At 35.5% G+C, this 25,863-nt stretch overlaps 1 protein-coding gene and 1 long non-coding RNA gene across 16 annotated transcripts in view; one reads left to right on the top strand and one right to left on the bottom strand.

Annotated features, from left to right (window-relative positions):
- PAM (peptidylglycine alpha-amidating monooxygenase) overlaps positions 1-25,863 on the top strand; it is a 277,534-nt gene that overhangs the window by 109,981 nt on the left and 141,690 nt on the right. For 14 of the 15 annotated variants that reach the window (XM_036020590.1, XM_036020592.1, XM_036020593.1 and 11 more), the window contains 2 exons: positions 11,491-11,955; positions 12,964-13,084. In XM_036020590.1, the coding sequence (XP_035876483.1) occupies positions 11,864-11,955; positions 12,964-13,084 (213 nt within the window). In that variant the 5' untranslated portion in view covers positions 11,491-11,863. Of the gene's footprint in view, positions 1-11,490; positions 11,956-12,963; positions 13,085-25,863 lie in introns of those variants that run through there. The other variant, XM_028509768.2, reaches the window with a different exon arrangement.
- On the bottom strand, positions 1,547-2,820 carry LOC118499495. The gene is made up of 2 exons (XR_004901991.1): positions 2,765-2,820; positions 1,547-2,718 (listed from the first exon to the last, which is right to left on the bottom strand). It is a non-coding gene; the product is annotated as an uncharacterized LOC118499495 (long non-coding RNA).

The raw sequence follows: 25,863 nt of genomic DNA on the forward strand, positions 1-25,863 counted from the left end.
AGTGGTCACACAAGGGAGAAGGAAGCAGGTGAGTCAGGGTTCTGGAAGAGGCCAGTTTGAATTAAAAGGTAAGAAAGGAGAAAAGGTCATGTTAAAGAAATGAAGTTTCTGTGCTGTCATAATAAAGCTGAACTTGAAACCCTAACAAGAACTTATGTCTCTGTGATGCTTTCCTGATTTCAGAATTCGCTCCGATTATTGTGTTTCTCACAGTGGTCCTTTGGTAGTGCATTTATCATTATCCCTTATTTATACAGGGAGAAGCCAAAACTCAGAAATATGAAGTGAATCCCTAAATTGGGACTTAAAACCATGATTTCTGATTTCAAGGGCAAGTCTGCACTCTCTCTTTTACACCAGAGTTTCCACTTGTTGGCTCAGAATCCACTGGAGGAGGGAGATTTGATGTGGAGCCTGAGTCACTCACAAGAAGCCAGTGTTGTGTGATTTGAAATGTGTCTTATACCTATGTGAACTGTTGATTTTAGTTAAATGTGGAATAAAATACAGATTCATTTTAGAGTGTTACTGTATCAATGATCATTTATTTATCCTTTACATAAGTTATTTTTATTTATTTATTTATTTATTTTTAATTTTATTTTAATCATTGTTCAAATACAGTTTTCTCCCTTTTACTCCCAATCCATCACCCCGACATATTTTCTTAATAAACAAATAATAGATGTATAGCCTCTGTCAAGTGTAACCTAGAGGTTAATAGCTTCTACCTTTAAAATCAGCCAATGTCCATGTCAAGCAAGTTTCTTTTCCTTATTTTTCTTTCTCTCCCCCACCAACCTGAGGACATTTCTTCTTGCTTTCAGAGAGAGAGAGGAAGGGAGAGACAGAAACATCAAAGCTAGAGAGAATAGCACCAGTTGATTGCCTCCCATTTGCACACAGACAGGGATCTAATCTGTAAGTCAGGTGTGTGCTCTGACTGGGAACTGAACCCTTAACCTTTCAGGTACAGAATGATGCTCCAACCAACTGAGCCACACCAGCCAGGGCTCAAGCCAGTTTCTTAACCTCTTTGGTGGCTATATTTCTCAGTTTTAAAATGGAGATATTACTGCTTATAGGAATTTGTGAAAATTAAATCTCATGTATTTCAAGTAATACATGAAAAGTATTTAAAATTGCTTCCTGGCGTATAGCAAATGCTCAGTAGTTGTTATATATTATTTTCATTATTAGTAGTGTCAGTATGGTAGTATACAAGTCCATTAAATGTTGTGATTTTAAGAAGCAATTTTTCTACTTCAAAATGAAGACCAGTTCTTCATAGTATATTGCCTGTGGGCCTCTTTATTTTGGTTAAAATTGGCAAAAACAATTGGGCTATTTCACTTTTTCTGTGACTTGAAAACTCAGCTTTTAGTTGTAACTCAAAGTTAGGGCATATAGCTACAAAAATGGAGAGATAAGGCAAATAAAGTCAATTCGGCATTCTTGGTCCTCACTTCCTGGGAGTGGTGCCCCTGGGACTGAGCCCAGTGTGTTCTCTCCAGCCCGCAGCATCGTGGGTCTCATCCTTTTTATCAGCTCTCACTTTCAGTTCCAGGGTGCAGCGCAAATCACTACAGGAACCCTTGGAAAGAAGATTTAAAATTGGGGAAGAGCAAACCGGTCTGTAAGCACCTTGTTAAAATAAACCACCTCTTCATAAACTCAAGACAGAAAGAAATAGTTTAGTAGTAATGAAATAAACTCACTACCTGTCTGTACAGCAGTATCAAAGAGTTCTAGCAAACATAAGAATGCTTTGATCTTCTTCAGCCAGAAGAAAATTATGAAGCTCTTCATTGACAGTTCATGGGGAGTTTGGGGACACTGATCAAAGAAAACTATTATTACTATAGACTAGAAATTAAAATATCTGAATACAAACTACTTCAGCACATTGTACTTCTTTCAATTGTGAACTGCATATTTAAAAATTCAAATGGTCTTTTTATGATTAAGTGGCATTTTATTGTATCTTCTGTACTCTAAAATAAAAGACATTAAAATGTTTTTAAGCAACTTTGTTCCCTTTGCTAATGGCTTTGACATTATATGGTTGAGATGGAATGAGGGGGCAATGTGTAGTGTGTATTTTATGGGATCCCTCTAGGTTACTGTAAACTCAATTGAGCAGAATTATATAAATTAGAGACTTGCTTTGACATTCTTTCATGATCTTAAAGAAAAATTCCCATAAGTTCTTCCATTATGTAATAGTAATAGTGTTATGTGATTATAGATTCCACTTTACTATAATTATACAGTAGAGAGACTTAAAGGAAAGGAAAAAAAACTTTTATAATAGAAAGGATTATGTTTGTGGGCATTTTATTGTAAGGATTTGAACATTTGAAATGGGAAACATGAATATCACTTGAAAATATGCTTATGCTATGGGAGAAAATGCTTTTCTGTGAGTAGCACAAGAGAAAAATAAGTTCAGTGTTATTTTTGAGTGAAAATGTAGACATTTCCTGCAGATTTTTTACTTATCAAGAAAGAGGACCCTTATTTTTGTTAATTGCATGTTCTGGATCTGAGCCAGGTGTCTGTGTAGTTGATAGCTTCTGCCTCTGAACTCATCAGGAGGCATTTAACAAAATATGTATTCATATGCTTCGGGAATAACTATGCCTAAGGGTGTAGAATCGTAAACAGGAAAAAAATTCCTGCAAAAGAGGACAGCTCATTAAAAAATGTGCTGATTAACTGCAAGAAAGACAGAAGGAAAGGCATGTCCCCGCCTTCAGACAACATGCATCTAAGCCCAGTGCCTGGCACTAAGTTACACGTCAATGCAGTATGCTTCCATCCTCCATTATACACTAACTTCCTCCAAAAAGTAGAAGAAAATAATAATGGAAAGATCCACAAAGAAAACACTACAAAGGTAGCACAGGAGATCTTTCCATACCTAAATCAGTGGGTCATTTCATGATTCAGACTTACTAATAAAAATAACCCATGCCTTTGAAAGTTAGCCAGGTCTTGGATATTAGTTTCAAACTAATTCCTCTAAAACTTCACTGTAAAGGAGGAACAGAGCTTCTTAATTTTTGAAGAGGCAGGACAAGGTTGATGGCCCACACGCCTTCCCCCCCGCCCCCCCCCCCCCCCCCCCCCCCCCGCCACCACACACACTCAACAAGAATTGTTAAAGGAGAAAAGAAAGTGATAGCTGCAGAAGTGCTTTGTGCTCTTCTGAAACTGACGTCTATGTGACGTTCTTGGCTTATAAATAAATAAGATACGTGGGACAAATGAGTAGCATATAGAGGAGCCATTCTCCCTCTCTGTCATCAGTAATGGCTAATGAATTCCAGGGCAGTGCACTGGTCTCCTGAGGACTCCCCAGTGCAGTCTTTAGAACCAAAAGATTTGTGCTGATTGGAACACAGGGATCTGTTCTATCTCACATTAAAATATGCCAGCACTGAATTTAGATACATGTGTTATGTAGCAACATTTGTATTAGTCAAAGTTGGGAAATTTAATTAAGAATAATGTTTTTTCCCCATGGAAGTTTTTACAGGACTGAGTGATTTGATGACTAATGGACATATTTAAAGGGCATCTGCTACTTACTGACCATAGTAAATAAATAAATAAATAAATAAATAAATAAATTTGTTCCTGCTGGCAAGTCTGTTTTGTTTATTTATTTATTTGTATATTTTTTTATTTATTTTTTTGGAAGTAGAATCATATGCTGAACATTACCCCTGAGGGGTTTTTTTAACATATAGGTATGTAGTCTATTTTGACTTCTAAAGAAAAGATACTTCAAACTGGCTACATGTTAGAAGATGAGTCTGAACTAGTGCTTTTCAACAAGCATGCTGCAAGAATTTTTAAAACATGCGATACTTGACTAGTCAGGGCACTGACCTCTTTTTTTTTGAGACTGTCAAATAAAAAAAAAATGACAATGGCCAACACAACAATAGAGGCCCAGTGTGAATGAATCAAAATTATAGCTAATTTTTTTGTCAGATTGGAAAAAAAAATACAATTTTATTTTTCGTGTGCCGCAGAATTTTAGTAATTAGTTTGTGTGCTGTGAGATGAAAAAAGGTTGAAAATTGTTGATCTAAATGAATTCATGTGCAGAAAATGCTGGTCAATTTGGTGTGCTTTGCTAATGAAGATGAACAGAGTTTTAACAGAAAAAAAAAGAAAAGCAAAGAAGCAGCAACTTAGTATATCTAAGGGTGACAAGCCCTATGCTACATAAAGGGTGAAGCTTACCTTCTCACATAAAGAAAGGCATACCTCTGGGATCACAACGCAAAGGATTTTAAGATACAGCTACTAATGTTAATGAGAAAAAAAGATGGCCGAGTATATAAAAACAAAAACAAATGAACAAACTGACAACCGTACCTCAATGCTGAGTGGCTGTTCAAATAACTACTCTGGGCTTCAAGACCTGGGAGTAAATAGAGAGTGGTGGGGACTGTGGTGCTCTGCAGACTGCTGGCCCTGTCTATGAAAGAAAGCAGTTGGCTCAGCTGATTGTTGCCATGTGAAAATGTGGGTCCAGTGAGGTCAGATTTTACAACTCTTCAAGAGACACTGGACATCTGGGTTTTATGTGAAATCTTTATTTTGAAATGTTTGCTCAGAATTCAAATTCAGGGGAGGAACTTGGAACAATTCTTGCAAGCCAATCCAGACCTACTTTTTGATCAGACTTAGACCCTTGATATAGATCTGTAATTTGTTCTTTCTGAGATACCTAAATGAGTAAGTTGGTAAGGTTGTAGAGGAAATGTTAATGCTCCCTAATACATGAATTTAAAAAAAAACCCAGACAGTTACATTTATGGCTGAATAGTTAAGGGGTTTAACTGCAGCGTCAGATTGCCTGTATTTATATCCTGGTTATGTACTCTGGGAAAGTCACCAAGTCTCTCTGTGTCCAGTTTCCAGTTCAGTAAAATGGGAATGACGATGGTACAAATGTCATACAGGTTAGTCAAGATTCTAATCATGGAATTTGTACACAGTACTTGATTGTAATTGCTTGAAAAACATTGTCGATTATTATTTTACAGTAAAATCATATTCAGAGGATTTGCCTTTCATTGTACACTACTGGAAGAAAATAGCCTTTGTCAATGTAGTAAGTCTGTTCTATGTTGAAGAATATGAGTTAAGAGGAAAGATTCTGGAGTCTGCAAGCCAGGATTTGAATCCTTGCTTTACTGCAACATAACTAGAGGAAGTTACCTAATTTTTCAAAACCATAAACCTCTCCTCTTTAAAATGGGAATACTAACCTGTACTTCAAAGTCATAAGAACTCAGTGAGATAATACGCATAAAGTCAATGCTTGGCATCTAGTCAATACATGTTACTTTCTGTAATGATTTTCCCCCCAATCTTTAGAAGTTCCATATTTGCAGACCCTCTTTAAGGAGATTAATGTATCATTACATGTATTTGAAGGGAATTATATCACATTTGACTTACAAATTAAGCTTCATCTTAATGAACAATGTTATAACAGTGACACTCAACCAGGGTGACTTTACCTTCCAGAAGACATTTGGCAATGTCTGGAGTCATGTTTGGTTGTCACAGCTGATGGGACAGCAACAGGAGTCTAGTGAGTAGGGTCCAGAGGTACTTCTAAATAGTCTGTAACACACAGGACAGCTCCCTAGAGCAAAGAAATATTCAGTCCAAAATGTTGCTAGTGCTGAGCTTGAAAATACCCTTCATTACAGCTATTCAACTACCAAGAAGTTTTGTAAACTTCTTGTCAAGCAAAAAAGGAGAGTTATTTATTTTTCAAAACATCTCCTAACTCAGACATTAACACATAAACTGAAATCTGTAGAATTGCATTCAATAAAATATTTTAAAATGTACACACATATATTGTATATATGCAAAATCCTATTTCCTTCTATTTTAAAAGTAATATAAGCTTATGAAAATTAAAAGACTGCAAAGGCATGTAAATAGAAAGTGAAAGTTCCCACTTTTTTGCAACTGTCCCCATAGAAAAAAATTGGGAATATAATCAGGTTACAGTACTTCAGTTTTTTTTAAATATATGTATATACTGTTCTCTAATTTCGTTTTTCAAAATTAATGTCTTTCTTTTCTCTTCTAAACAGTTCAGTCCTAAAGCTGTTATGTAGGGAGGAGGAAGGCAGGCCTTTAGGAGCAGTGACCTGGCTTGGGGTAAGGAGGGCATCAGGGGGCCTGGCATGGGTGCTGCAGCCCAAACAAGGTACAGGGGGCACCCGTGTGTGGGGCAGCCCAGGGCAGGGTGTCAGCCAAGGCCAAGTGGGGTGAAGAGCAGGACAGAAAGACCTACTGTGTAGTGTTTTGAGGCTGGATGGGAGAGAAGTCAGAAAGCAAGCAAGTGCTCAAAGGATGATGGGACATGTGAAAAAGGAACAAGAGCTAGCTAAAGGGAACCACAACTGAGACCATTTGAGTATCAAAGTAAGTAATGTAGACAAAGTTACTTAACAGCTTAAAACACTTTGAATAAAATACGAAACCATTAGTCCATTAGGAAGGAATAAGTAAATGAATAAAATGAAAGTTTGATGAGGAGTATTTATAATGTCAAAAAAACCTCTCCACCAAAATATATTAATTAGAAAGGGAAAAATGGTAACTTTACAGTAGAAATGCCTGACTTACACTACCTTTTAATCAAATGACCAAAGTAACATCGTCAGTAACGAGACAAATCACATTGGGTGCCACCTACTAAGTTGCTGTGGTAGTCAGATTCCAAGGAGACAATCTTCATGTCCTAGTATTCATGCCCTTGGTGATATTTTCCACATTGAGAGGGGTTGACCTGGGTAACCAATATGATATTACAGACATTATGGTATGTGAGTTCTGATATTAGTCCTAAAAAACTTTGCTCTCTCTTGAGGAAGCCGGCTGCCATATTGTAAGGGTGCTCAATCAGTCCTGGGGAGCATGCCACATAGTGAGGAGATGTTGTTTCTGCCCATCGCCCCAACTTGCCAGCCATGTGAATGAATCACCTTGCAAGCAAATGCCCCAGCCCCAGTCAAGCCTTCAGATGATTGTAGCCCTCTCCAACATCTTGATCGCACCCTCATTAGACCTCCCAGCTATGCAGCTTCTTTTTTAATGCACATAAACTATGCAAAATAATGTTTATTATTTTCAACTAGTAAGTTTTTAAGGGTAATTTAATATGCAAGAATGGACACTAATACAGATGCAGATGCAGTGAGAACACAGCATCACTTCCGTGATATTCCTATCCGAGATGCACAGCCTAAATCTAGTCCTAATGTAACGGAAAACAAACATTAACTAAAAGGCATTCTGGAAAATAACTGATCTGCAGTCTTCAATAGAGTCAAGGTCATAAACATGAAAGACAGACTGAGAAACTGCCCTGGAGTGAAGGAGACTAGAGACATGACAACTTTACCTACAACGCTTAATTCTGAACTGGGTTCTTTTGATATAAGAGTTATTAGTGGCATGATTGGCAAAGTTTGGAGACTGGGGATAAGACAATAGTAATGTGTCACTGTGAGTATCTTTGATGACTTGTGGTTATGTAGTGGGATGTACTTTAGAAAATATACACTAAGGTATTCAGAGATGATGAGGCATCATCAGGTCTGCAAATTACTCTTGGATAGATAAAGAAAACAGTTCCTTGTGCTGTTCTTGCATCATTTCTGTAAGTTTGAGATTGTTGAAACATTTTTAAAAGTATGCAAAAAATATAGAATATGACCTTGCCTATAAAAGTAGGCCCATCTATTCCTTTTTTAAAGGGATGTATAGTATTCAGGTTTTGTATCAAAAAAAAATTTTTACCAATTTATTTTGATGGACATTTAAATTGATTCCAGTTCTTTTCTGTTATAAACATCCAGTTCTTTGCTACTATACACATTGTTAGTAAATATCCTTATCAACATGTTTTGTGCCATTGTTCAATTTTTGCCCAAGAATAAATCCCTGGGGTCAAATTGCTATGTGAATGGATATGCACTCTTTAATCAGTTTAATCGTAAGTCATTGTAGAAAACCACACAAAATCTCCTTAAAATAAAATTAAATTTATCATTTGGTAGTTATTTTCACTTGTTCCCCTCCCCACTGGAAATTAAGCTTTTTAAGAGTAGAGACTTCATCTGTCTCAACTATTACCATTAAGATAGTCTGAGGCACTCAATAATTATTTATTGCAACAATAGTAATAGCATACATTTATTATATGTCTAGAGCTCTTCTAAGAATACAAATTTATTTATTCCTTATAACAACCATATGAGGCAGGTAGTAGGATTATTTCCATTTTGCAGATGAAGAAACTGAGTCAAACAAAGGCTAGCCACTTGCTCATTTTTACAAGGCATGGAAATGGGGGAGCCAGGAGTACAGGTAGTTTTTCTTCAGTTTGGTACTATGCTCTTAGGTACTATGCTACCCTGGTTCTCTCTTTTGAATAAATAAAGCAATGAATGAATAATCAATGTATTTATTTGGTTCTTTGATCAATTATAAATTTCAACTTTTTTTCTTTTTTCAAATGAAAATTGAAAGGAATGGACTACTCACTTTGTAAAAGCCAAACTAGTTGTATGGTCCTCTTGTACCAGGCTGGACAAAGCTATGCAATGGTACTGCTCCTGGAATTAATAATTATACAGGTATAAATTATAAATTATTCTCGCTAAGAATTTATGGGTGTGTAAACAGAATATTTGCTTTGTATTACAAATAAAATAGTAAATCTGGATCTACATCTGGAGTCTAGGAGGCAAAACCTATATTACTTTGTTAATTTTTTTAAACACATCTCCTGCTCCCCACCGGGACTCCTGTGCCCCTGCCCCTTTCTGCCCCCGGAACGCCCAGGTCCGACTCCCACAGTGGAAATCAAATCCAGCCACCCTCCAAGCTCCCCTCAGTAGTCACCTCTTCCACTGAAGACTGTTTTACCTTTCTGTTCTTTCTTTATTTTTCTTTTTTGCTCTTTCATATGGGCTTTATTAAACATTTTATCATAGATTTCCATAAGTCATATAAAAACATAGTCTCATTCTATTATTGTCAAATCACTTTAAGATCCCCCAAAGAAATACATATGCAAGGCTCAAGACCGAATCTACCTTTCTGTTCTTTCTTACCCTCCTCCTGAATGTTAATATGATCTTTCCTACCTCAAAACTTCCTGAGTCTTTTTTATAATACTCTCTTTATACCTCATTGTAAACACACCTTATATTGATTGTATCAAGTCCTCATCTCCCACAGTAGGCTACACTGTCTTTTAGTTTTATTCATTTTATAAAATACCAACATATTACAATTTTTTGTGCAGACTATGGAATTAAGTATATGTTTTAATGAGGGATTAAATTATCTCAGAGAAACAAATTTGAGTTCTCAAAATCCTAAATGAGAAGACAACTAAAATTTTTTAATATTATATATTCCAAAATTATCAGGAATTGTAACAAATGAAATGGTTAGACATGACTTTTTTCATCTGCTAGTTTGTATTTTGTCCCTAGTTTACAAGGCATCAAGAACCAAGCAGCGTAATTAGTTTTCATTCCTGTTAGACCTCCTGCTTTGTTTATGGCTGCAAATACCCACTTTGCTTCCACCTACAACTTTAGTTCCCTTTTCTTTTAGTGGGTGGTTTAGGCACATCAAAGATAATAAAATCAATCAAAGAGATAAGTGGATTTTTTTTCAAAGGCTACTACTTAGGGATGTGTTCCTATTAAAGAATTTTAATACTAAATTTGTTTTCAAGTGCTTGTATAATACCAAATCTCCCTGCCAAATGGAAGAAGGATTGACCTTGAATCCTGCTCTGCATAAAATAATAAAATATTATTCTTTCTCCACATGTATATATTTTTAAAGACCATCAGGGAGTGTTAAGTGTTGTCATTAGACAGGATTATACTTGGTTGCTGGTAAAGGCAGTAGCATAGCCTTCAGGGCCAATCATTTCTATTCCCTGCTAGTTCTTCCTCTTACCCAGGGACTGGGACAAAGCTAAAGGCCTTTTGTTGCTGAAAGCTCAAACAGCAAGTCAAAGAGAAAGTTCGAACAGATATTGTGTCATTTAAAAATGTCATTGCTTATGTAAATTAGCTATGGTCCTTGGGTGCTGGTGATCCCCAAGCATCTTTGGATTGGTTAGATAGTCTATCATGTTTTATTTATATTGGTGGTCTTCTAGAAAGCTTTGACCATGAAGTCCTTATATTTAATTTTTATTTGTGCTTTTTTGTTTTAATTTTGATTTATTTTATTTGTTTTTAGATTAGCTTCACTATCTTGTGATTTCCAGAAGATAATTTGGAATACTTTTATAAGATGTTACCGATTTTTTGTTTTTTACTGTTACCCATCTGGCCATTGGATTTGAGGTTTCCTTGTGTTTATAAATTAAAATTAAACTTTAGGAAATCTCTTTTTTTGGAAGTATTTTTATATTGTGAAAGATTTGAAAATAATGCCTTCTCACTACAATGGACAAACTTGACATATAAGTCTGACATATGTTCAGGACAACTATAAAGTCAAAACATGCATATTTGAAAATGTAGCCTAACTGAGTCTCATCATAAAGTGCTGAGATGTTGCACTAGTTCTGCAGGGCCTCTCTTTTATATTAATGTTAAGTTCTTGATCAAACCCTTTGTAGATGAATTCATTTAGGGGCCAGCTGAGATTCTCCCTGCTCTTTCTATACGCATTGCATTGTAAATTAATGAACTTTATTCAGGAAAGAATACATTTTGGAAAGCATACATTATAAATAAGTCATTATTACTTTGTGTATTAGCTATGGAATTTTTAAATAGGCTTACATTTCATATACCATGATAAGTGTAGCTTTTTGGCTGGTTTTGAAATAATCCTGAGAACTTCGACAATTGCTCCGGTGGAGATCTTTCTCGGCAGGGGGTATTCTTTCTCCTTAGATCTGTAGCTCTGTGATGCATATACATAAAACATGCCTTTGTTCTCAAAATCTCTTTTCTATCTGATTAGTGTGGTATCCAAGTGATTTGTGTCTGCTTCTCTCAGGGTTTTTTCCCTTTTCTTTTGCCCTTAGCCTGTCATTTGTGTGAATAAGTTCGTTTACACTCAACAGAGGTATTAAGTGCATTTTTGATGACAGAAGGGAGTAAAATAGTAAGTAAGGAGAAGAGTTGGGTGGATGAGAGGGAAAGGAGGAAAGAAGGGTAGAAAAAGGAGAGAGTAGGTGTGGGGAGAAAGAGCGAGCAAAACAGGGGCTATGGAGGTTTGTGAAATCTTGGGGGCTGTTGCAGGGGGTGCAGGGAGATCAACAGACCAGCATTTTCCCCAGGCTTGGGCTCAAGCTTGTGAAACTACGGATGTATTAAAGAACCTCAACTGGGATTTGCTGAGGACAAATGCTGTAATGTGTTAGTCATCCATTATCTGCTTCTATTTTTGCAGGTTCTGAATGATGACTGACGCGGGATTGTGTGATATCCTTCACAGTCCCTGTCATTGCCGAGTGATAAGGAACCTGCAAGTCTAGCCCCAGCACCAGGGAAAAAAAAAGGCTCTGGAAGAAGGAAAGCTTCCGCTTGCGGACCGGACAAAAGTACCGCCTTCCCAGGGATTTCCGCGTGAGACTAGGGATAAAGACACCTCATCCTGTCCAGCTCGTCGCTTTCTCAGCCAGATGGTGTGTGGCCGCCACAGGACGCCCGCCGCGCCCCAGCGATGAAGTAGCGGCTGCTGGCTGCGCCGCTGCCAGAGCTCCGGCCGAAGCCCAGAGCTGCGCTGCCCGGTCCTCTCCCGGCGGGGCCGGAGTGGCGTGGACATGGCTGGCGTCTGTAGCCTGCTAGTTCTCCTCCTTGTTTTTAATAATAGCAGCTGTTTGGGTTTCAGAAGCCCGCTTTCTGTCTTTAAGAGGTGAGTGTGTGTGAGTGTGAGGGAGTGAGTGTGTGTGTGTGTGTGTGTGTGTGTGTGTGAAAACAGGCGGAATGTTGTTTGCGTGGTTGCTGTGCATGCTGTTGATAATTGTAATCACTTTTACAGACTAGAGCGTTGGAGAAATAAATGCATGAGGCTGATTTACTTTTGTGAACCGACTTGGAATTTTAGCACAGTAACTTCTTGTGAAGTCCCTCTTGCAGAAATACCCACTGTGGTGTAGCCAAGCTTCACTTGGCTTTCAAAACTTCAATTAGAAGTTGTGATTTCCAATACAAATCGCTCCCTCTTGGGAAGATATATCAGAAACTACATATTATCGTTTAGACTCGAATGCCTTCTTGTTTTATAATAGCTGGAAGAATAAAATATCAGTATATGTAAGTGGTGGGGAGAAGCAGATCACGGACTGTAATAGCTCACGAGAAAACATTGAGCTGTATACACAGTCCTCATAATTACCATATTAAATATTTATGCACTTGTACATTTGTAATTCACCTCGCAGTCTTCTTCTCCCTTCCCCCCTCCCCCCAATTCAACCCTCCCTTCTAGCATTATTATTGTCGTTTTTTGTTTCTGGCTACTAATACTGGACACTCATAAAATAGTTACAAAAGTTTTACTGGGTTATAGTTAATATTTTTCCATTAGAAATTGTCCGTCCTGTGATAATTTCTAATTTATTAATCCTGTATTTTCATTAACTAGAAAAAATAAATATGTTGACAAATTGTTATTGAATTGAGTTTTACATGTAAGCTGCTTGTTTGTTTTGATTACATGTAGTTTACAAGTTGGGCATATATTGCTCATGGACTCTAAAGTGCAATTCTGACAATGTTTTTAGAATATTATGTAATTATCACATCTTTTCATCAGGTCTAAATCAATAATCTTTCATTTACATTCATAGAATTCCTTTATATTTTTCTTTCTCAAGTTAAGATTCCATTATGTTTTACGATTTTGAATTTTTTTTTTAAGGTTTAAAGAAACTACCAGATCATTTTCCAATGAATGCCTTGGTCCCAGTCGACCAGTAACTCCTATTGATTCATCCGATTTTGCATTGGATATTCGGATGCCTGGGGTTACACCTAAACAGGTGAGAGGAATTTTGCATGTTATTACTCACTTGTTTATGTACAGTTTATAATTAAAGCAAAGAAACTGCATTTATAGAAGCGGTAACTCCTTTAAAAATAGGCAGCTGTTTTCAAGACTCCTCAGGGCTAGAATAATTCAATATTATAAAGAGGAGTAAATCTTTCAAGGTAAATCTTTCAGTTAAATTTCTTTTTAAAAAATTTACTTAAATTGTTATTTGAAATGGAACCTTGAAAATTTATGTTTTTAAATTCTCAGTGGAATAATAGCCTCTGTATCAGAACATGTAAGTATGTATTAAATTATGAAAAATTATTCTAATAAATGGAAATGATACTGACCAGCTACATCTAAGAGATTACTTTGTTTAAATGCCCTTTTAGTGCAGCCACAAGCTAAGAAATATAATCCTGTGTTTACTGCCAACAATTTGAAAAACAACATTTCACACTTTTAAAAGTTAAAAGTACTGTTCATACAGGTGGTTAAGTTTTTTTTAACACAATCTGCTTGTTTTAAGAGATATATTTTGAAGAAATATTTGCAGAACTCATACAAACATGACAGACATATAGAGCATTTTGAGTAGAATTAGGTTGTTGCCAGGGCTTTCCCTATTCTAGGTACACACACGAAGCTCTAACTGACTTCTCTCGTGTCTGTAAGTGTGGTGTTTCATCAGGCCCAAAAAGGCCAGAATTAATTATGCTTTGCAACCCAGCAGTGCAGGCATTTGTGTGTGTCATTAAAAGACAGCCCTTTCCTTCTAATGGCTGCAGCAATAGGGAGAGACCTGGGTGTTTTAGAACTGCGGTGGCTGATGATTCACAGTTGCAGATAACATTCTATTTTTCTTTTTTTAAGTACTGAGAAAATAAAAGTATTCTACTTATTGGAGAGATAGCCTTTGCAATTGATGTGCAAAAACTCTAGAAAATACACATAGTCCTCTTTGGGAGGACGAAGGATTGACATTCATTTATTTGAACACCTATGTATAATCTAACCATCTATAATTAACTACTTTCACTACTGTGAAAATTACCCTCATCCCCAACCTCTGCCCATCTTCAAATGACCAGGCAGATGACTCTTCCGTATGTTCAGTTGTTAATGTCCTGGCCTTTAATTCCGTAAGGTCTTTATTTAATATTTAGTCAGAAGACATGTAATGAGACTGGGAATAAGAGAGAATGACAGTTGCTCACTTATGAAATGTGCTTCTCATCTCTTCTCACTTTTAAAAATGATTTTCCTCCTGTATTTGCTTAAACTGACTTTATATTACATCTTTTAAAAATAGCCACTAAACTGATCCTTACAACTTTTTTCCCATCAAAAATATCATTATTTTCTCAAATAGTCATTTGTTGTAGTTTATTATTGTTTTTTTAGCCTTGTTATTTTAAAGTAATAACATTTAAATTATTTAACAGTAATAATCAGTAACTGTGTTGGGGTCAGTATTCTCAGAAAGAGTTCCCAGAGGAATTCATTTAAAATAATGTAGAAGAGCTTCATCTTCATAAAACAAAATGTGTTTACTCATTTTTATAATCTTACAATTATTAAAATAACACCATGGAAAAAGAACATATACTTAGTAAATTGTTGTTATTTTTTACTGCCTGTATTCAGCTTTGCCTCATGCAGTAGAAATGTGCTGGTTCCTTCCATAACATGTCATTCTTTGTTGCTCCTTCTCTTGAGACCATGTGGTTCCCAGGAGCTATCTATCCAGGACCTGGCGGTGGAGCCCATGAACTAGGATTAGCTGATCATTGCATCTTACTTCCCCTTTCACAGTGAGTGGTTCAGAAGAAGGTGTATGATCTAGATCAGTCCGGTCAAATCTTTAGGACTTTTGCTGGGAACCCATTTTTCTGTTACATGTGAGCCAAAGACATGTAGTTGGAGGATCAGCTCTGTTTAGGAAAGCAGCCATGCCTGGAATAAAACTAATGCCATAGAAGACAAAGCAGAGAGACTGAAAGAATATAGGTAGCATTTCTACTTTAGGGAGTTTTCAGTTATATTAGCCTGTTTTGTTTCAGCCAAGTTGAGTTGGGTTTTCTCTGACCTGGAACTGAAACTACCTAATTGGATAAGTGATTCACTTATTTTGCCTGATCAGCTCAGAGCAAGTTGTTGAAAGTTTCTGCCACTTCCCCCCATCACTTTCTATTGACTGCATGCCACAAACCACATGAGTTGATCCGGCTGGCATACGAGTTGTATACTTTATAACCTTCATGAGAAATGGCAGTTGTACTTTCTAGTTAGTATACTCAGAAAGAATTGGATAAAGAACCCCTTTCCTCCTGAACTTGATGTTCTTGGTGAGGAAGACATAGAACTGTAATTCTGTGAGTGCTTTTGATGAAGAAAGTATTCTTTTCTTAAAATGCAAGTGAAACTAAATTTAACACAGATCCTTAAGAGGAGAGGAGATAGATAGACAGGGAAAGAACAGTGAAAAAGTATTAGAAGAAATAAATAAAAGATGAAAGGGAAGAGTAGACCAAAAGAAAAAGAAAAGAAACACAAGAAAACAGAATGATCAAGAGCAAAAATAAAAGGAAAAAGAAATCGATAAATATAATGTGAAGAACAGAACCATCAAAGAATTAGAAAGAGTAAAGAAATCATAAAAACAAGGAAGATATTAAGGAGTTAAATTTGTTTTTTTCTGTTTTAATGACAGAAGACCAAGAAGAGCAACAAAATTAAAAGAAAGGCAGGGCTGAGGAGCCAGAACTTGAGTTGGTAGTTGAGGCAGACCAAGCTGATTAAAGAGATGTATTCACTCAATAGATTTTTTTTTAGAAAGTATACCTTAAGTTTGGCTTATGAAATAAGCCAAATGAAAGATACATCAATTAATTTGATGTAAGTCCTTTCCTTGGGAAATTTGAGATTGTTAGGGAGCCTTGGATAGGGAAACGACATATACAGAGTAGAGGTAGAGAAAACCTGACTTACACTGTAGACAGCACAACTAATGAATTTTGCTCATGAAACACAAGTCTAGATTACTATGTTAGCAAATATCAGTCATGTCAAGCCCTTGAGTTGCAGCCCATTCTGCCATTCCACAGGCTCCAGAACAGCCTTTAAAAATTGGTCCTGTTAAACCTGCTCTAGAGTATCTGGGCATCATAGTTTATTATCTATTGTAATATCAATTTTAATTCAATATTTAATATCAATATAATTGAAGAGAGCTCACTCTTTTTCTTCTCTGACTTGAAATTAAAAAATATTTTTTGTCTTCCATAAATTTCACATTAATGAATTTTTTTCAGGCTTTGGGAAGATTAGGAAGAAGAGTGATCAGGTTTTGAGTAGCCCAGGGTAGGAGCTGGTGTCCAATGGCACTGGCTTCAAATCCAGCAGAGTCTTGAAGTAGCAGTATCTCAACTTTTAGTAGTGTCCCTCCACATTTGATTCCCTTTCTCCCCGGGGACTCCGTAGGCTTTTGCTGTCACCAACTCTTGTATCAACAAAACTAACAATTTGATACAAGGCCAGTTCATGATCATACCAAAGTGTTATCATCAGTTTGATGTTAACTATTCTATAGGGGGTTGATTTTTAAATAAGATAAATGAGACATAATTACAATGATTTTTACATAAGGTGTATTTTCAAATCTAAGCCAAAACTAGTGGGATAGGATATAAACTTTAGGATCAGGCTGACAGCATTCTTGTTTTAGCTCTTGCTGTGTCAACTCAGGTATGTTTCTTAACTGGCTAGCCCTGTTCTCTCATTCATAGACAGGATAATAGTAGTATCTATCCAGGATTATTCTGGGTCTAAACGAAGTATGACCAGTGGCATGTCCCATTTACCCTCCGCATGGTAAGTTCTCAGAAAATGTGAACTCATTATTTTTATTATATGTGTTGAGGAAAATGTGAATGAGTATGAAGATGAGAAAGAAATTGTCAACCCTTATGCTTTCAGTAATGACTTCATGGAGAAAGTACGACATTGTAATAATTTTGAAGGAGAGGAAAGGTAGCTAAATGAAGGAAAAATAAAAAATACGAACTTGGGCAAGAGAAACCTGGAGAAAGTAAGCAAGGAAGTAATTCTTTCAGTGTGCTTATTTTTAGGTATTTATTTCCATTAAATGTCCCTTATGATCAGAGGATGAAAGAACACTGGGAATGGATATGTTTTTCTCAAAGTCCTTATATATCTTTTATATTGCTTAGAAAAGAAGTTATCAAAAGCAGTTTCAGCAGTATGAAGCCTATTTTTTTTGTCAGTTTGAAACCAGCATGGATTTCTTCACTTTGCTGAAGACTTGGCACATTGACCTTTTTTAAAAATTACTCTTTTCTAGTGTAAGTCCCTTCAAATCGTAGATTTACATAACATTTTATTTATTTGTTACTTGTTCAACTTAGATCCTCTGAAGTCTTCATTTACAAACTTACAAATGCAAACTAATATGTTAAAAACATAATTTTACAAAATTTGGTATTTTCTCCGAATGTAATAACTTGAAGCCATGTCATTGAATTTTGTCTACTAGGATGCGTTAGACTATCATCAGTGTAGACCTTTTCCTCTCATGTCTTGGGAGCAGTTTGAAAACTATAGAGGAATACCCACCCTCCCTTCTCAACCTCTTGCAAATTCTTGTCTCATTCTTTGTTTTTTTTTGAAGAGTCACAGATCATGCTTTGAAATCAGAAAGCATCCTTCCCCTGTGTTCCTGGGTACAAATATCTATAGCCAAGAATGCCAGGAAATAGAATACTTCTGAGTTTAAAGATCACAGCAGATAATCCAGAGCAGCAAGTTGAAAAACCTGAAATTATGGTCTTAAGTTATCACTTATTTTAAAATAATATGAAAGAATGAAATCACTGAAATAAAGCCAGAATGAACAAAAAAACTCCTACAAAATTTTTTCAAAAGCTTCCCACAGTGTTTACCTTGGCTCTTTTCTTAAAAATGAATAATAATTATAAAGTGTTTACTAATACGTTTTAACCTCTTCATTTTCTTTAGAAGGAAGAGATTCCCCTTGCCTTAATAGTGCATATGTAATCATGTAATAAGAACCTAGCACTTAAAGAGTTTTTTAACTGTACCTATTTAAGAAATAAATTTTAAAATATCAAGTCGTAATCATAACATCACTTACAAACAGCCTTTGCTCAGGATATGTTTGTTGAAGAGGTACTATACAGATTAACTGCAGAATACTGTGATGCCTTATTTTCCTTGAGTTCAGACTACTGATTGAATTAGACTTTTCTCACGTAAAGTCACTTAGTTGAACAGAAGTTTGGCTTTTGGCTGATTCTGAGGATATTATAATATGTTAAATCTATATATTTTAATTCAGTCAATATGGAAAAAAAGTATCTCCGGTTAGTGCTTAAAACTCAGGACAAAATTAGCAAGGACTCCAGAAAAATATTGCTTTACTGGAATAATTTTTAGTTCTTTGAGGGTTCTGATTTACTTGTTCCCTTCTTGTTAGTTATTAGTATGTAATAATATTGCTTTTTTCATCATTGTAATTGTTGATACCATTGTAGATGTCTCCATTCTCCACCACCCCCCGACTTAACCCTTCTGTCAGCCGCCACTCCCCCTTTCCTCTGGCATCGCCATGCTATTGACTGACTGTCTGTGCCCATAGGTTATACATATGTGTTCTTTGGGTAATCCCAATTTTGCATTTTAAAAAATAATGTTGTATTGAGTATCAGAATAAGAGGAAGGACATACCCCACCTTCCCATTTCTCCATTTCCCATCACAGGCTAGCCCGACTCATTACATAAGGGGAAATGATTAACCTCTGAGCATCAGTAGTCTTCTGGGCACCAGTGGTAGGTTCTCTGTTATACTCATTAGAGATACAGCTCTCCCCAAAGCAGCTGCATGACTGCTGGGAAATGCCCAAAGAAGATCCCCACCTGCTCCAGAGTTTATTATATACCTGGAACCCCTGCGGATTCTCTGACCACTTTTGTGTGGTCAGTGACCTCATTCCATCCTTTCTTCTCTAGTTGTCTCACTTCTCCACCAATGTACCCTTACCTTCATTTAGTCAATCTGTACAGTAGGACAAACACGGCAAATGGGTTTGCTTTTGACACAAGTCCATTTGATTGAGAGTAGCTGCTGGAAAATGTTAAGAATTATAAGGCCATGTGAAAGACAGAAATGGTGGCTCCAGTAGCCAATCCTGCACCAGGGCATTTCTGTTGCTTAGAAAAAAGAGACCATGAATAAAGATTGATTGTATTAAGTCATTGTCTATAAATGAACATGACTCATGGCTTTTAGTGTTTCTTATTCCTCTATTCTTCATTGTTTCTTTCTTCACAAAAAAATAAATAAATAAAAAGGAAAGAAAGGAGCATGGTGATCTTTTTAATGAAGGAGGAAAATCAAGGAATATCTTAACTCTGGACTAGCACTTGCTTTTTATTCAGAAAGATGTAGGCAATGTGTATAAAATTCCATGGTTTGCAAAAAAGAGCATCAGAAAAGATTATAATGATATACCCTGCCCTTCCACAAACTTAGGAAGTAATATTATCTATTTTACCAATGGAGAAGCTGATTATTAGAAAAGACAGTCATTGGGCCCTTGTTTTGTTTACTTCTCTGTCTCACATTAAATTGTTTTTTCCACTTTCTAATTTGAAAGCTCAAGATTAGTGTCAGTTAAGATTCTACATATCAAATTCTCAACTTGTATTTATTTGTATAATTAACCCTTGCTTCATCAGTGAGGCTCAATGCTACAAATCAAATAGAAACAACAACAAGCAAAAAAAATAAATGGATCTTATAAACAGCAAATTAAAGTTGAATGTAATTCATTGCTGGTTGTTTAAATTATGATACTTTATTTTTACTAAAACCTGTTTGATATCCACTTCTGGAAGATAAGGTTGAACTACTAATAGTGTTTTACTCTGAGAAAAATGCAAACATGTCAGATACCTGGGTTCAGAGTTGCAAATATATACTTACCTTCATTTTGCTTCATTAAAAATAAGGAGCAAAAAGGAAAAGGACTCATAGACATGGACAACAGTGTGGTGATTGCAGGGCAGGAAGAGGATATAAGGGGACTAAATGGTAATGGGAAAAATACAATGAAGATTAAAAAAATAAGAAACATAAAGGAAACTTTTTGTTTACAATTAATTTTTGATATTTTTGAATTTATACAATACTTAGAGAATATTAGAAGAAGTAACTACAGTATAAGAGACTCCCTTATGATAACTAATTTTCTCAGTAAGATTTAGAGTTCTATTTTTGTTTTGTCTTTTTTTCTAGTAAATTTTTAAAGGAGAAAATATATTTATTGGATGCTTTTATGTAACAGAGCTATGTAAGACACTTTGTAAACATTGTCTCATTAATTCTCATAAAAACTGTTCAAGGTACTATTATCCCCATTTATTATAAGATTCTGAAACTCAAGGAGATTGAATAATCTGTCTAGAGCCAAATAGCCAGTAAATAGAAGACCAAAGATTTAAATACAGGTTTATTTGAATCTGAAACCCATGCTCATTTTATAATTCTGTGCTGCCAATCTGTTAATGGCCTGTATGTTTCCCAGAGAGTGTTACTATATATATTTTATGGTGCTTTTGGCTTTAAATGTGAGGGGTGTGTACACACACATGTATATCTTTTATTATACATATATTGTAAAATAAAAGCTTCCTTTTGTTAAACAACCAAAATAAAGATTACTGGCTCCATCCTAAATCCTTGAATAACTTTTTTCTTATATTTTTTCATGTCCACCCAGAAAGAAATCCTGCTACTATGAATTCTGGTAAGGTATTCCTAATTTCCTGGCTGTTAAAAGACACCTTACAATCAACTTAATTTAGTTCAACACAATTTTGAATTGTTCCTGTCTAAATCTAAGCCAGAAATTAGCAAATTATTTCTGAAAATGTCAGATAGTAAATATTTCTGGTTTGAGAGCCATATGGTCCCCATTGTAACTACTGCAGTTAGAAAGCAGTCATGGAGGGTATGTAAATGAATGACTTGGCTGTGTTCCAATAAAAAACTTTGTTTACTAAAACAGGCAGCCACCTACAGGCTGTAGTTTCCTGATCCCTGATCGAAGCCATTGCATATGCCATTTAAGCTAATAAATGGATTTAACCTTTGGCCACTCATGACTATGTCTTTTTACTTATAAAACATAGAGAATAAAAATACCAATGAAAGGTTAATGGTACTTTGATCTTTGTTCCTTAGTTACCTATTCAGTTTTCATAAGTAAATGGTCATACACAAGACTTTTCTTATTTGGAATATTGTATTTCAGACTTCTCCATCTCAGTAAATGGTAATTCCTGTGTTATAGTTCCTCTAGGCCAAATATACTCTAGGGATTCTTGGCTTTTCTTTCTCATGCCCTCTAAACAATATACCAGCAGATCCTGTTGTTTCTACCTTCCAAATACATCCAGAATTAATCTTTTCTCACCACACCGATCTTTCCGACTCTGGCCCAAGCACCATCCTTCCTTTCCTGGATTACTACAGTAGTTTCCTAACTGGTCTCCCTTGCACCTTTGCATTCCCAGAGCCTGGTCTCCATGCAGCAGCCACAAGGATCCGATAAAAACAGAAGTTAATCACCCTTCTCAAACACCCACCTTGAACAACAATTAAATTGTTTTGAAGTTTTAAAAAAATAACTTATTGGGTGATATTGATCATATAGTTTTTAAGTGTACAATTCTATCGTATATGATCTGTATATTGCACTATGTTCTCACCACCCACAGTCAGAGCATCTTCCATCACCATGTATTTGGCCCCCTTTACCCTTTACTACCCCTCACCCTCTTCCCTCTGGTAGCTACCACACTATTGTTAGTCTGTGTCTATGAGTCCCAATTCTGTATCCCACATATGAGTGATATCATATGGTTCTTGGCTTTTTTCTGACTGATCTATTTTACTCTGCATAATGTTCTCAAGGTCCATCCATGTTATTGCAAATAGCAGTATTGTGTCTTTCCTTATGGCAGAGTAGTATTCCATTGAATGTATGTACCACATCTCCCTTATCCAGTCCTCTGCTGAAGGATACTTTAGATGTCTCCATGTCTTGGCCACCATGAATAATGCTGCAGAGAAAAAATGTTTTCAAGTTTTTTGGGTAGATGCTCAGAAGAGATATTGCTGGGACATATGGTAACTCTATTTTTAATTTTTTGAGGAACTTCCATACTACTTCCATAGTGGACATACCAGTTTACATTTCCACCAGCAGTGAATGAGGGTTTCTTTTCTTCCAGCACCTCTCCAACTCTTGTTTTTTGCCTGTCTTGTTGATTATAGCCATTCTAACAGGTATGAGGTGGTATCTCACTGTAGTTTTGTTTTGCATTTCCCCAATAGCTAGTGAATTTGAGTATCTTTTTATATATCTGATTACCATTTGTATGTCTGCTTGGGCAAACAGCAGTTCTGACAAGGGGTTGATATTCAATATAAAGAATTCATACAACTCAACAAATCCGATTAAAAAATGGGCAGAAGATGTGTGCAAATGCCCCTTTAAAAGCTTCTGGTACCCTATTTAAAACCAAGAACTTTATAACAATGTTCAAAGCCCTTTTTTTCCTGCAATCTTTTCCCACTTTAGTGTCTCTCATCCTTCTTTTATCAGTCATGATAGGTGCAAAACAGTTCAGAACTCTATTCCACCACTGGCTGGCTAAAATATCTTAGGCAAGATAAGTAAACCTTAGTGAACTTCAGTTTCTTCATCTGCCAAACATGTGAAACAAAACTTCAAAGTGAAGTTGGTTAAAATACAATTATGGATATTTGGAATATCAGATAGACTCCAAAAGGGAAGTATCTAAAACTTTTGAATATATCAATCAACAGAATAATTTAATATATTAAACATATAATAAATATAATTTAATATCTATGTGGATATAAAATTTTACATTTTAGGAAGAGAATATATATTCTTTTTGAACGCACATAGGACATTTACAAAAATCACATTAAAATACTTCAGATTACTACAATAGCATTGTATAGCCATGATCCTTTGATAATAATCCAATAAAACTAGAAATAGACCATGAAATGATGTCATGGAAAAAACTTAGCTACTCAGAAATTAAGGACAGTTCCTCTATACAACTTCTGAAACAAAGAGAAAGACAAAAATTGAAATTATATTATCTAGAGTAACAGTAAGGAAAATACTTCCTAATGAAACCTGTAAGACCCAGCTAGAGCAGTACTCAGAGAAAAATTGATAGCCTAATATACTTTTTTAATGAAAAATAGAATAAAAGTAAATCTATATCAACATTCAACTTAATGAGGAAAAGAGCAATCAAGTGAATGAAAAGCAAGAATAAGGATAAAAGCTGAAATTAATAAAATAGTTTAAAAAATGTCTAAACAAAATCAGAAACTGTCTTTGAAACATCCATTAAAATGGATAAACTCATGGCAAGCCTATAAGGATAAAAAAGTGTAAAAATATGCATTATTAAGTATTAGAATATATAAAGAAAAAAGACTCAATTATGTGAAAATCTATGTGAATAAATTTTATAATCTTGAGGAATGTGTGATTTTTCTACAAAGTACTTAGCTATCCAAATTGACCTAAGAACTGAACAGACCACTAACTATAGAAGAGATTGGAAAGGTAAAAATATTTTAAATGTATACACATACATACATGCACATACATGAACTTTTAAAGATGACAATTATTTAAGCAAGAACATGTGACAGAAAATCTAATGTACCAAGTATAAAAAGAGGTTCCTCCCACAGACTGAGAAGACAGGCAAGCCAAAAGAAAAGCAAATGAAGAATATTAATATTAACAGAATGAATGAAGTCTAACCCTGTTAATAATCATAAAAATTAAACTGAACTAAGAAGCAAAATAGAGACAGACTCATAGGTAAAGAACAGGATGACAGCCCTGGGGGTTAGGAGGACTGTGCGGGGATGGTGGGATAGAGCGAAAAATACAAAGAATTCAGGACATGGACAACAGTGTGGTGACTGCTGGGTAGAGGGGAGGAGTGGATGGAGGTAGAAGAAGATATAAGGGAGATAAATGGTAATGTAAAAAATACAATAAAAATAAACTATTAAAAAAGTAAAATTAATTAATTTAAAAAAAAGTATCATATTTTTTTACTTATGAATTTGGCAAGAAATTAAAAAGAGCTGTGATATACAGAGCTTTTAAAGATGAAAACTGTGTAGTCTCAGAAATTGTTGGTGAGAGGATACATTACTACAAGATTTTTTGGAAAGTTATCTTGAGTTGTCTTTTAAAGTAGAAATACTCATATCCTTGCAATCACGAGAAATTACTTTATAGAATATTAAATAATAAGTGAAAGACTGAGCCATTTCTACATGTCTTGCCCCAGAGTATTTTAACTGTATTAATTAATAACAGCAAACCTCAGAGTCATGTTTGAAGGGTGTTCCTATCTTAATAAAAATAAATAATAAAACCATACACATGTGTGCTTTTTGGTTATTTATTTTTGTACAGACACAGAGGAGGTTGGCAGGAGGCACATTAAGTTGTAAAAACTGGTCTCTTGGATAGGTAACAATGGAGAAGAATGACAATAGATTTTGGTATATATGCACATACTTATGTTGTTTTATCATTAAAAAGATCATCTATTATTTTATAATTGTTAAAAATTAATAAAGAAATAAACAATATCACTAACAAAAACTGTACCAACTGGAAGGATATTCTACCTCTCTCATATAAACTCCTAATGTTCTAGCAATTCCTGGAGGGGTTTTCCACACAATGCCTCTGATGAATTTTTAATTCCTATTCCTCTGCTTTGCAACAGTACTATTAAGAGATCCTGATTAATTAAAGAATTTAAGAAATTTGGTACATGTTTAGAAACAAATAGAGCCAGATTTGCAGAGAGTCATTCTTCTAGTACTATCAGCTTGAAGATATTTGTGGAAAAAAATCATGCATTTCCACATTAGCAAGAAATATGTTTCCCTTTGTATTTACTAGCAAAGGGAAATATACCAGAAAAATATATTTTGTCAGATATAAGTATTGCTACCCCAGCTTTTTTTTCATGTCTTTATACTTGGAATATTTTTTCCCATTGCTTCATTTTCAGTCTGTGTAGATATTTTGTTTTGAGGTGGGTCTTTTGTGGACAGCATATATTCCAGTAATGTTTTCTTATCCATTCAGCTACCCTATGCCTTTGATTGGAGCGTTTAACTCTTTTACATTTATGGTTATCATTGATAGTTACTCGTTCATGGCTCTTTTTTCCCTTTATACCTGTGTTCCACTCCTTCTCTCTCTTTTTCTTCATCTTTTTGAAGCAGTCCCTTTAGCATCTCTTGTAATGCTGATTTGGTGGAGATGGATTCTTTTAGCTACTTTTTGTCAGGGAAACTCATTATTTTCCCTTCCGCTTTAGAGCCTTGCTGGGTAGGGTAGTCTAGGTTGCAGGCCTTTGCTTTTCATTACTGGGAATATTTCTTGCCATTCCCTTCTGGCTTGTAATGTTTCTGTTGATAAATCAGCAAATTGCTTTATCAGAATTCTTTGTATGTTACTAGTTGTTTTTCACTTGCTGCCTTTAAGATTCCCTCTTTGTCTTTAAATTTTGTCATTTTCATTATGATGTGTCTTGGAGTAAGCCTTCTTGGGTTCATCTTATTTGGGACCTTCTGTGCTTCCTGGACT

This window comes from Phyllostomus discolor, chromosome 3 (genome assembly GCF_004126475.2).
Source record: "Phyllostomus discolor isolate MPI-MPIP mPhyDis1 chromosome 3, mPhyDis1.pri.v3, whole genome shotgun sequence".
Classification (NCBI taxonomy): domain Eukaryota; kingdom Metazoa; phylum Chordata; class Mammalia; order Chiroptera; family Phyllostomidae; genus Phyllostomus; species Phyllostomus discolor.